Below are 12140 nucleotides of genomic sequence, written 5' to 3'. Positions count from 1 at the left end.
TGATGCACACACACACTTTGGGATTTGATTTATATACAAACACACACACACACACACACACACACACACACACACACACACACACACACACACACACACACACACACACACACCTGGGAAAGGCTGGCACAGGTCTACTAGCTATGCCGCCTTCTGCACAGACTGTAATGTAGTTATCACTGCCACCAACCAACTCTTTATCAGCTACTCTAAGGCCCTTACCAAAGGGTGTCGAAACTTGCTGTGTAATGTTACTAATAATCCAAATAATCTTTACTTTCTATTTCACTAGTGAAACTCCTGGCTTATTCAGACTGTGTCTGAATAATCTACAGCACTACATATTTTGTTAGTTAAATGATTTGTTTTCTTTTGAAGGCTTAATTTATACATGGAGCTGTGAAAAGTACAAAGGAGTGTTTACTCTATCAATATATTTTTTCAGTGAAAACTATTTTTATGAATCTCTTTTGAAGAAAACATTAAAATAACTTTAAAAAGTATAAGTATCAAATTAATTAGATTTTAGAATTTAAAGATATAATTGTCATATTGTTTTGACTAGTTGCCTACTAGGGTGGAACAGTGTACATCACCTCTACTGAAGTTACATACTGTTTCCCTTTGAGGTATACACTTCTACTTCCTGAATAACCTCTACAAACTGTTGTCCTTTGATTGCATTTGGTCATGGTGCTGTATTAGCTGTTTTTCTGCCTTATTTCAGTTTTGAACATTTGTATTCACATTTGGTTCCCCATTCTCCCTCAGTCACTTTGGATCTGTCGCCATCACAACTTTTGTCTATAGCTAGCATTTAACAACGTCTCCCACAAATTGCAGTTGTAATGCAGAGGCTACTCTCTCCCTGTTCAGCATTGTAAGCAACTGATTATCTCTCCTTTGCAGTAATTCCCAGTTTATCTGATCCTTCTCTGTACTTCTAGATTCTGTTCCTTTTGCAGAAATGTATTTCTTTATCCAGCATTTCAGCTGCTATGTTTTGAAATGATTTCTATAAAAAAAAAAAAAAAACTCTTCTCAAATAAAAAGGAGGGAAGTTTACCTTGTATACAGGCCAATTGTTCTCCTCCAGCACAGATGCAATGAGAAGCTGACTAAACCTAGCAGGTGGGCTTATACTGAAAATTAAATACAGTATTTCAGAATGTCAGCAGAGAATGCAGCTTACTTGATGCTGATTGGCTCACGCTGATTATCTTTACATAGTAATAGCTAGTCCCTCAGTGCAAAACAAGTGTTTTGTATGAAATAATACTATAAATGGTCATCCTATGAGTAAATAGTTTGCAAAGATGAAGACGGTTTTAGCTCCAGTGTGAAATCATGCAATACGAGTCTTGTGTTCACACTGTATGACATGTTATAGTGTTGTATTTGAGTTGCTAAAATTACATGCATATATGGGCAGCTATGGCAACCTTGTGGTAATATGTGGCATATCTGACTGCTATGAACCCATTTAGACAATAGGTACTCACAACCAGATTTTTTACATCTGGTAATTCATAACGTTTTTGAGAAATGAGTGTGCATACTTCAAATTACTATTTTACCACATTGCTTTGGAAACAGGAACAGGAACAAGACACCAGCCAGAGGTTGTCAACCAACTGCTAGCGGACAGAATTTCTCAGTCATCACGCTTGTAAAAAACTGGAGCCTACAACCGTTCTGTGTACTATTACATTGACCAGAAAAGCAGGAGAAGTGTGAACCTGTAAGTGTTTCACATCTCTGTACTACTGCAGAAAAGCACTTCCTACATCAACACTGCCTTTTTGTAGTACTAACTGCAGTTAACATGTGCCATCTTAACTTTGCATATTTGAGACACCCTTTCAATATAGAACTGCCACAACCATGGACTTTTTAACCATCACTCAAGTCCAATTTTGAAATTAGATTCGCAGTCTTGCATTTAATTAGGTATTGCTGTTATAGCAGGTGTTTAGATTTTAGATATTCAGGACTAGTTGGTCATTAAACACCATTGGGAATGCAGCCAGAGATTTGAATGCGTCGTTTGATGGATTTTATCATTGATGCTTGCGACGTGTGTTCCAAAGGCAAATCAACTAACTGCTTTACTTAGCCTACAAAATAAATAAAGAGTAAAAAATGCATTGGGAACTTTTGCCGTTTACCAAAAATTTGCGGAATTACAGGATGTAAAAATATCTGGTTGCGATAATACGCAAGTACCAGACAATATTGAAACATTCAGTTCTTGCCACTGTTTTGTCTTCACCTTGTTTTCTTGGGACTGTGTATGTGGCATGAAATAGAATCATGCAAGGTATAATTGCAGAAATCCCAAAGCTCTGTCTCTAAGCCAAGTTTCTTCAAGTTATGTAAAAACATTTTTTTTCAGTTTGGCACAAAACCTAGTTCAATTTAGTGAAGACCAGGTAACATTAAAGAAACTAAAAAAGAAGAATAAAACAGAATAAATTACTCCATGCAAATGTGGGACTTATTTTCAGCCATGGAAGTGTTTATGAGCAACATTTATTAAGGACTTTATTGGAATAAATTTCAAATTCATGTGGCAGTTTAAATAACCCTAGCTGTGTGTCATATAATTAAAGAGAAATATATGTACTATTATAACTGAATAAAACATAGATGAAGATCTTAGTTCTAAAGGTTAAATAGTGTAATACATTATAGCATAAAACTACAGGAGGCTTTATAATGCCTCTGGCTGCTATTATAGTTTTCCAATGTAGCATTTCATTAAGCCAGGTGGATAATTTGCCCCTAAATGAAGCTGCAAATATACATTTTATTCAACAATATTTTAAAGGCACTTTACTTGTAATTTAATACCATACTCTCAAAAAATTAGTAAAATAAAATTAATATAGTTGATACATTGTGACTTGTGTGTATAAAGGATTATAATTTGTTGATTTAATAGAGTGTAAATGCTCTAATTCTAAGTACTAATTTCCTAGACGTTTTCTCTGCATAAAGTGATCTACAGATATTTACATATATCACTTGATATGTCTCGCAGTTCTTCTATCCATTGGTCTCAGATGTTCTGACAGTGAGCAAATATTAAGAGCTGTCAGCATTGTATTTACAAAACTGACAAAACACATATGGGCACGGTCTCCCATTTTCTTAAATGCTGCATCTTGACCATAACTTTTTCAAGCATGTGGGTTAGTTTTCACTTTAACTAGCAAATACTGCTTTATTTCCCAGTGCTAAAATAACAGCTGCATTACCTTTCAAATTTTTTCCAACTAATGTATTTTATATATATATATATATATATATATATATATATATATATATATATATATATATATATATATATATATATATATCTATAGGGTGATGAATGACAGAATCATCCATATCTGTAATGACCATGTATTTATTTATGTTTTCTTTCTACCGCAATCTCTGTAGTGACTACATTTAAATCATCACTTCTGACAATGCATGTTTCTATATTTGTGCCTCAGTTTTGAATTCTCTCTCATTAGGGGTTAGTCTGGAAAGTATAATTAACTGCCTTTTTATTATACTGAGTTTTACTGACTTACAATATGCAGTTGAAGACTGCAAATAGTGTTCATAGGTTCATACTAGGCTATCTGCCCTAGGGCATTTATAAGCCTAGCCAGAGTGTGTTTGGCTTTTGCCACCCATTTTAAATTAATTTTGCTATGCCCTTTTTCGAGGTTAGTACACTGTGCCTCTGTCTAACAGTGACACAGAAGTGATACCCGGGGTAAACCTACAATCTCCCATCCACTCATCAAGATTCCTCTTGAAGAGAGTCAATGAGGGACTCTGCCTAACCTGGACTGGGATTTTATTCCAGAGTGAAGGGAGCCTCTGGGTTATGAATCTGTGCTGATGTTCAAGTCTCTCGAGTGTGTAGCTCGATGGGATTTGGATTTTCTGAGGTGCAGCATGTCCATTAATTCTGGGTTGGACATGGCTTTATACATCAGGCACAGATCGCCTCTGAGCAGGCGGTATGCCACTGAGTAGAGCTGGAGTTTCTTTAACCGGGCAGCATATGGCATCTGTTTGAGCCCTTTGATCCTCTTGGTGAGGTACTTTTGGGGTCTTTCCAGTTGCTGCAGGTGTCTGGTAAGGTACATCCCAAAAGGGGCATTGTACTCAATTATGGGCATGATGAGGGATGAGTAAGGAGGCATGGTGACCTCCCCAGATCTAGATGTGAATCCCTTCATGATTAGGTGGGCTATATAAAATGTTTTTCTAACCACTTTGGCCACGTGGTTGTCAAATGAGAGATTGCTATCAACTTGGGTCCCCAGGTCCCTAATTACTTCTTCTGTACTTAATGGATTACCACCTATGTGGTAATTTGTGGGCACTTTGTTTTTGCCAAAGGGGATGACTATACACTTTTTGGCATTTAGCTTGAGGCCATGGCTCTGGCACCAGTTGTCTGTTTCTATGAGGCCCTTTTAAAGGATGCTTGTGTCAGCTGGAGAGTCGATTATGGTGCCCAGTTTGCAGTCATCTGTGAACTTGGTCAGCCACAGTCCTTCCATGTTGGCCTGTACCTCCGAGAAATATATACTGAACAAGAGAGGTCCCAGGACTGAGCCTTTTGAGATGCCACTTGTAACTGGTTTGGAGTCTGACATGGCTCCAGGAATTCTAACCATGTGGGTTCTGTCCTTGAGTCAGTTTGCGACCCATCTAGTGACATAGGGGGTTATAACCCCCTATCTATAATGCCTGAGTGGGGTATTGTATCAAAGGCTTTTGCGAGGTACAGGTAGGCTGTGTGGACCACCTTCCCCTCGTCAATGGCCTTGGTGACTGTTTCAAAGAAATCAACCAGGTTTAAGAGGCAGAATCTGCCCTTAAAGCCAAACTGGGTAGGATCCCGTGTCTGTAGGTCCCCAATATCTTTAGTTATGAGGTCCATGATTATCCTTTCCATAGCTTTGCAGACCAAGCTTGTCAGGCTTATGGGGAGATAGTTTCCAGGATCTGTTGAGGCACCACCTTTGTGGAGAGGGACCACTGCTGCTGTACGCCACTCTTTGGGTACATATCCTGTAGTAAGGCTGAGATTGAACAGTAGTTTTATGTTTGGGTTTAGCTCTTCTTGGAGTTCATATAGGACGCAGCCCGGGCATGTAGGACACAGCCTGGGACACTCTCTGGACCCATTGATGCTGTGTTTTTTGCTTTGGTGAGGGCAGCTCTTACCTGAGCATCTGAGATGTCAGGGGGGCAGCACTCTGCTGGGATAGATATTTGCCCTTTTGGTGGGGGTGGGGGGGAGTTTGTGCTGAACCTGTCAGCTAGGATGTTGGCAATGTCTGTGGGTTCAATGTATTTGTCATTTTGGACTAATTCTGAGCATATCTGGGAATTCCCACCCAGGTTCCCAACATAACTAAAGAAAGCCTTGTGATTATCCTTACTGTCCTGTGCAATTTTTCTCTCAAAGCTGGCCTTAGACGATTTTATGAGTGCCTGTAGTTTTTTGCTAATACTGATCAGAAAAGCTTTCCCTTTTTGGGATTTGCTGTATCATGTAGTAGCTTCCTCCTTCTATTGTATAATTTGTTTATGGCTGGGGTCCACCAGACAGGATGTCTGCCTTTGGAGGATTGGGTCTTGGTTTTATTTGGGATTGCATGATCCATGCATTCCTGAAGGTGCTCATAGAATGCGTTTATAAAGGATTCTGTGGTCTGGGCCGTATTTTCCGCAGGCCCGGGGGCTTTGAAGGATTCCACCTCGGTTTTGAGGAGTGTGAAATTTGCTTTAGAGAAGTTTTTCACTGTGGTTTTCTGGGCAAGGGGTGGGGTCAGGATGTGAGATTAGTTTATGGTCTGATCTTATCAGTGAGGGATACAATTCTGGTCTGGAGCATAGAGTCCCCATCTTGGTGATGATCAGGTCCAGTATGTTTTCCCTTCTTGTGGGAGTGGTAACAAGTTGTTCCATAGCATTTGAGTTTATAAATTCTAGGAACCTTTGAGCTAGGGTGTTGGAGCTAGAGTAATGCTCCCAGTCTATGTTTGGGTAGTTGAAGTCGCCCAATATAATGGTGTTTGGAGAGACCTTCATATTTTCCAGTGTTCTCAGGAAGGCTGAGTGGGGTTTCTGGGTTTGGGAGGGTGGTCTGTAGCAGGCTATAAACTGGAAGGCAGTTTTACCCACTGTTAGTTGCACATGGATAGTCTCTGATGCTTCCTGCTGTGCCACCAACCTGGAGGTGTGGGCATCTTTGACGAATATTGATACTCCCCCTCCTTTTGTGGTTCAGTCCAAGTTTTGGGGCTGAAAAGCATGGTATGAGGTATAACCTGGTAGTGCTGGGGTGCTCTCGGGAGCCTTGATCCAGGTTTCTGGTACTGCACAGATATCGATGTTCTCCATGCTAAGGAGAGTTTCGAGTGCGTGCATCTTGAGGTTTAGACTTCTGGCGCTGAGTAGCATTACTCTTAGTATCTTATCCCTTGTGATACCTATGGAGGTGGGTTTGTCTTTTGAGCCTTGCCTAAAAAAAGGCACTATGGGGGTAACAAGAGACTTTGCCAATATCTGAAAGCCCAGGGGTGACAGCTGCAAGCAGTCCCTAGCGAAGCATCGTGGCTTGTCGAGCATGTCATCCCAGGCTGACAGGCATTGGATCCCCTTTGAATGACACCAATACTTAAGCCAATTGTTCAAATTGATCATCTTGTCTTCATATTGTGACATCATTCTTGGTGAGGGTAAGATGCTACTCAAGGTCAGGGTCATAGCGGCCTGGGCTACATGCTCAGAGAGCTCCTCTATGTCTCTTTTCATATAGTACAGGGAGGTATGTCTCAGGTCATTCACACTAGCATGGACAATGACTGAGTCATATTTGTACTTGCCTTGGAGTGACCTGAGTGCTTGTGTTATGTGGCAGATCCTAGCGCCCGACAGGCAGCTCACCGTGACCTTCTCGTTGTTCAGCCTGGTGAGCGGGATGTCAGTGTGCCTGACGATAGAGTCACCTATTACAAGTATATCAGGTGTGTTGTTTAGCATTAAGGGCTGTGACTGTTCGGCACACTGGCTTTGTGAGCTATGTGTTGCACGTGTTTTGTTTTGGGGTAGCGGTTGCTTGGGTGTCTGCTTTGGAGGTCTCTGCTGCTTAGGCAGATTTTTATTTAGAGCCTCTGAGTATGTTTTTGTGTGTTTGGTTTGCTGTCGTCGTAGGTCTATGTGAGACTGGAATTGTAGTGAGTGTGGTTTCCTTCTCCTCTGACTGGTTACGCCAGTAAGTAGTTGAGAGAGCTTAGCCTCCAGTATGGCTATATGGTTGCATCTCTGACGTGTGTTGGAATTTGTTGGGAGGAGGAGAGGGTTGTCTGTGTACATGAGGCAGTTGTAACATTGCCTCAAGATTCCCAGATTCACCAGTTGGACCGGAGAGGAGATTGACAACTGACCTTTGGACATGCTAGAATAGTAATGGGAATTCCTTTATAATTGAATAAAAGGGCCAATGGGGAACAAGGTACTCAAGGGGAGTTTGTGAGGGTGTAGTGATTTTAATTTTTTAGTGCTGACTTATATAATTGCTTTAGTGAGCAAGTGCCAGGTAACTTAAATGCAATGTGTTACAGGTAACTTAAATGCAAAAATGACAAACAGTAACTTTCTTTCAAGTGAAACAAGGAAATAAGTACAGTAAGCAATGCAGATATCACTAGGGATCCACAGAAGTGCTGAAAAGCTGCGTTTTAGGTGGAATTAGCATTTCAGGGAAATAAGCAAACAAACAACAAGCATACAAACAAAGCTAGATTCAGCAGGCCTGGATCTAGTCTATGCTACAGCAAACAAGGTGTACCAATTTCAGTAAGAAACAGTTCAAATATGCAGGCACTATAAGCCTTTAACCAGAAAACTGTCTACGGAGTCCCTAAAAAATCCTTGTTGGAAACTTTTCTGCAGAAGTATTTATATCTTTTAATATCCCTGATGATGAAACTGAAAACAAATGAAAGGTACTCCTGTTATTTAAATATTCTAAAATTTATCAAACCTGTCTTAGTTCCCTTTCCCTATAAAAATGCAATCAATAAAATAGTTATATGATACAGCAATGCTATTGAATTTGCATCTGAACACATTCTGTTTCCCATAAAGATGTGACATTACTGATATATCTAGGGTCATTTCGACACCCAACACTAATTTGTTGATTGTAATATTTTTTATTGAAGACAAATGGTTGTTGTCTAGCATTAAATCCAGTAAGCAATGGGAGATGAACCAGTATTTGCTAGTTAAAACTTCAATACTTTTAAAGGTATAAAAAGTACAATAACACACCTTCCAGGGCAAATGTAGTACTGCTTAAGAAGTAAAAACAAGTAATAAATGAAATCAGCAGCAAAGCAGTACTCCAACCATGCAGTCCATGAAATAACTCCACCATGAATTAAAGTAAAATAAAATAGAATATCTGTTTATTCCAAAACTGATAAGCGCTTTCACTTAGAAGCTTCTTCAGGCATGATGGTCTGAAGAAGCTCCTAAGTGAAAGCGCTTAGCAGTTTTGGAATAAATAGATATTCTATTTTATTTTACTTTATTTCATCGTGGACTTATTTCATGGACTGCATGGTTGGAGTACTGCTTTGCTGCTGATTTTGTTTATTACTTTTAAAGGTATATTTGAAAATTCTTTGATCAAGATGCAAAATTGAAGTAAATAAATAAAATGAGTATACCCATCACAAAGCAGTATCATCCCTACTATAAACTTTCCATCTCTTCAAGCTCTTTTTGCATAGGAAAGACAGATTCATCACCAGGTATAATTTTTAAAGAAAACTAACATCTGTACTAGGTAACATTATGAATCTATATTTATATTTTTCACCTTTTCCACAAAATCAAAACAAAAGATGGTATTGTTTTCACTGCTGCTTTCAAAAGATGTTTAAGTACCATAGTTAGAAGTGCAATTTTTGATCTCATGGCACAAACTATTGGTTAAGGGTAGACTGTTAGCATTAATGTAGACTTTTGCAATTCCAAAATTTAGGAATGTTGGGTGGACAAATTCTAAAAAACCCAAGTGCCTGTTTTATACTGAAAAGGGGTATACTTTATTCTATGTGAATTAGAACTGGAAAACAATAGCTTATTTTCTGTAGCATTCCAACTAAAACATTTTTTTCCCCTACAAGTTACAAAAATACACCTGGTAAAATGTATTCCTGGGGTGTTTTACAGCTGTAATGATATGAACTGGGAAAAAAGAAAAGATTTGCTTGAAAGACTGATACTTGTATTTATTTCCATAGATACTTTTGCAAACACAACTAAAATGATGATGTGAGCAGATTTTTTTTTCAATTTATATTCTGCTTCTAATGTTTTTGAACAATATAGCAACCCTCACATGGCATGCATACATATACTACTTAAAAAACAACAAAATTAATTTACAATTCTTACCAGTGGCTCCTTTAGCACCTGGTAGTCCTGGTGGTCCCGGAGGTCCTTGTTGTCCTAGAATACATAAATATGCATTCTACTTAATTAAGTGGTATTATATGAATTCAGTACAAGACATTTACAGAAATTCAGTTTTATATTATTATTGAATGAGTTAGGATCATAACAGTTTTCCCAAAGGAGTTAGGTTGCAGCAGAAATGTTCTGACTTGGGAAGTTTGTAGCATTTGAGTTAAAAAGTCAAAATTACTAGAAGCAGCAATGGACATAATTACTATGCCATCATTTCTAATGATAGAGTATTTCAATACATGATGTGCAGTACCTCCTTTCATAAGCTTCTGTTTACACTAGGTACTCACCCTCACTATTAGTCAATATCGGAGTTAATTCACAAGATAGTCAAACAGTTATTTTATGCTCACCTGTTTCTGTTGTGCAAGTGCTACTTATTATGGGTAAACATATATAACTCCTGATGTCAGTCATTCTGTATGTGCTATAGTCGTGCTTTTTTTGTAAAGATGCTAAAAATTATCAACTATACTTAAACTCACCATACTGTACTAGTTATTATCATGATGAAATGTGTGAAAGCAGCCAGTTGTCTTCAAAGTTCAGTGAGATAAGGCTCTGTGTTACAAATAATAAGGGATTGAGCAGATACCCAGGTACCACAGTAGATGATGGAAGGCAGTGCAAGGTAGGTGGTAGTAAGTGGCAGACATCAACTAGAGTGAGAGACATGTTGTATCCCCATACCGTGCTTTCACCTCCTGAAGAGGCAGGTACACAGTATGATCCCTGCGTGTGTACTTGCTTTGCCAACCTATATCACTGTGCAAGTATGCACCCTTACAGAGGAAGGCTTTGCAGGAACTCATTGCGCATGTTCAGACGTCAGTTGCTGAGGGATGTGTTAGGGTCTAAATGATCAGCTTGTGTACTAATTAGGAACAAATGAGCTCAGATGTGGTACAGACTTGGTCAAAAGGTATGCGGAAAGAAAATGTATAGGTAAAAAGTGAGTAAATAATGCCCAGAGATCTGCAGGTTTTATATTTTCATAGGTGTCACTCCTATGCTGTATAACTGTAAATTAACTACCATGTTAAAACTTCTTTTCTAGAACAAATTCATTTGTTTTTTTAAGCATGTAAGGACTAAATAAATACTTAAAATAAATGTGCATCTTAATCTAGGGATAGTAAGCATTTGGAATTGCATTTTAACAGCATGTTCTATATGCAAACAATACTCAAGATGCTTTTAAGTAAAATTGTTACTGAAATGACAAAGACTACAACTATGATTCTCAGAAAAGCTATATGGAATATATGTAGCATACATTCCATATAGTGTTTTCTGAGGATCCTAGTCTGAGTTTGCAGCATCTTGTATTATTCACCTTTCTCTGAAGTGCAGCAGTGTCTGCCTTAGTATATATTAGTGTCAGCACTGAAGGCACAACTCCCTCATTCTGGAGGAGAGGAGAAAAGCTCCCTTGCAAAAGTGTGTTAAGTACATTACTATGAGTTTTTAGACTTGCTGTAATTCTTTTGGCAAGGCGGACATTAGTTTTCCTAGCTGTCTGGCTTGCAATCACAAGTCTTGCATTATCTGGTAGGGATCAGTTTTGTTATATCATTATTTAATTATCTATGATAAAAATAATGGAGTAAAAGGAAGGAACTGTGATGCAGTGGTTGTCTGCTGATTTTGTTCAAAGCTGACATTCCTTTTGGTTTAGAGTCTGCATATCTTTCTTGCATCCATGGGGATTTCACAGTGTACTTCTCTTTGTGGACGCAATGGGAAGACATACCTTAGCTGAACTGGTAATTCTGAAAACTGCTGGGCATTTGTGCACGCTTTCTGTAAGCAACTGTTCATGTGTGTGTGTGTGTGTGTGTGTGTGTGTGTGTGTGTGTGTGTGTGTGTGTGTCTGTGTGTGTGTCTGTTTGTGTGTCAGTACATTCAGAGAACCAGGCTAGATGTTTTTCAAAGAATCAGAAAATGTATGAATGAATGAAAAAGAACATGACTTTTTGGTTCTTCTAGGCTAACCGCCCTTCATACCTCTCAGCTGTGCAGATTTTTGCAGAATGTCTAGATTTTTGCCTCATATTTTTGGTCCATTTTTCATAAAAATGTGTTTTTTCTAGAAAATTAGTAGCAAATCATTAAAGACTGAAGTTAGAAAATAATGAGAGACATTTACGTTACAGACTTCATACCCTTCAGAAATTCATGCTAATGCAAAACCTGTTATTCTATCAACTTTCTACATTTGTTGTTGTGTCTTTCAGCTTTTCCTGGTTAGGGGTTGCCACAGCAGAACTCCAGTCTGCTAATGATTGGCAGTAGATTTTTACATGCAGAGTTGCCAGCCCTGACACACAACCTTCAACGAAGGTACGCCCATCCACGCATGTCTCCACACAGAAGACGCTCTAGCTGAGAATTGAACAGGACAACGTCTTACTGTGAGGCAACAATGCTACCGCAGCACTGCCACTGCAGCAATATTTAAAAACTGCCCCTATATTTGGGCCTTTGTCCCACTTTTATATATGGCTTTGTCCAGATTTCTTGCTCTAAGAGGTTGAGAGGTATGCGCCCTTGTGGGACATTTTAAGCCTGTCTTC

At 38.8% G+C, this 12140-nt stretch overlaps 1 protein-coding gene across 2 annotated transcripts in view; it reads right to left on the bottom strand.

Moving 5' to 3' along the window:
* Positions 1-12140, bottom strand: part of MARCO (macrophage receptor with collagenous structure) — a 503950-nt gene that overhangs the window by 166735 nt on the left and 325075 nt on the right. For both annotated transcript variants that reach the window (XM_044074990.1, XM_044074989.1), the window contains one exon: positions 9493-9546. In XM_044074990.1, the coding sequence (XP_043930925.1) occupies positions 9493-9546 (54 nt within the window). The remainder of the gene's footprint in view (positions 1-9492; positions 9547-12140) is intronic.

Source organism: Protopterus annectens, chromosome 6.part0 (assembly GCF_019279795.1).
Source record: "Protopterus annectens isolate FY-2018-M chromosome 6.part0, PAN1.0, whole genome shotgun sequence".
In the NCBI taxonomy this organism is placed as follows: Eukaryota; Metazoa; Chordata; order Ceratodontiformes; family Protopteridae; genus Protopterus; species Protopterus annectens.
Note: the sequence above shows the minus strand (reverse complement) of the source record. Positions and strands in the feature narration are given on the sequence as shown.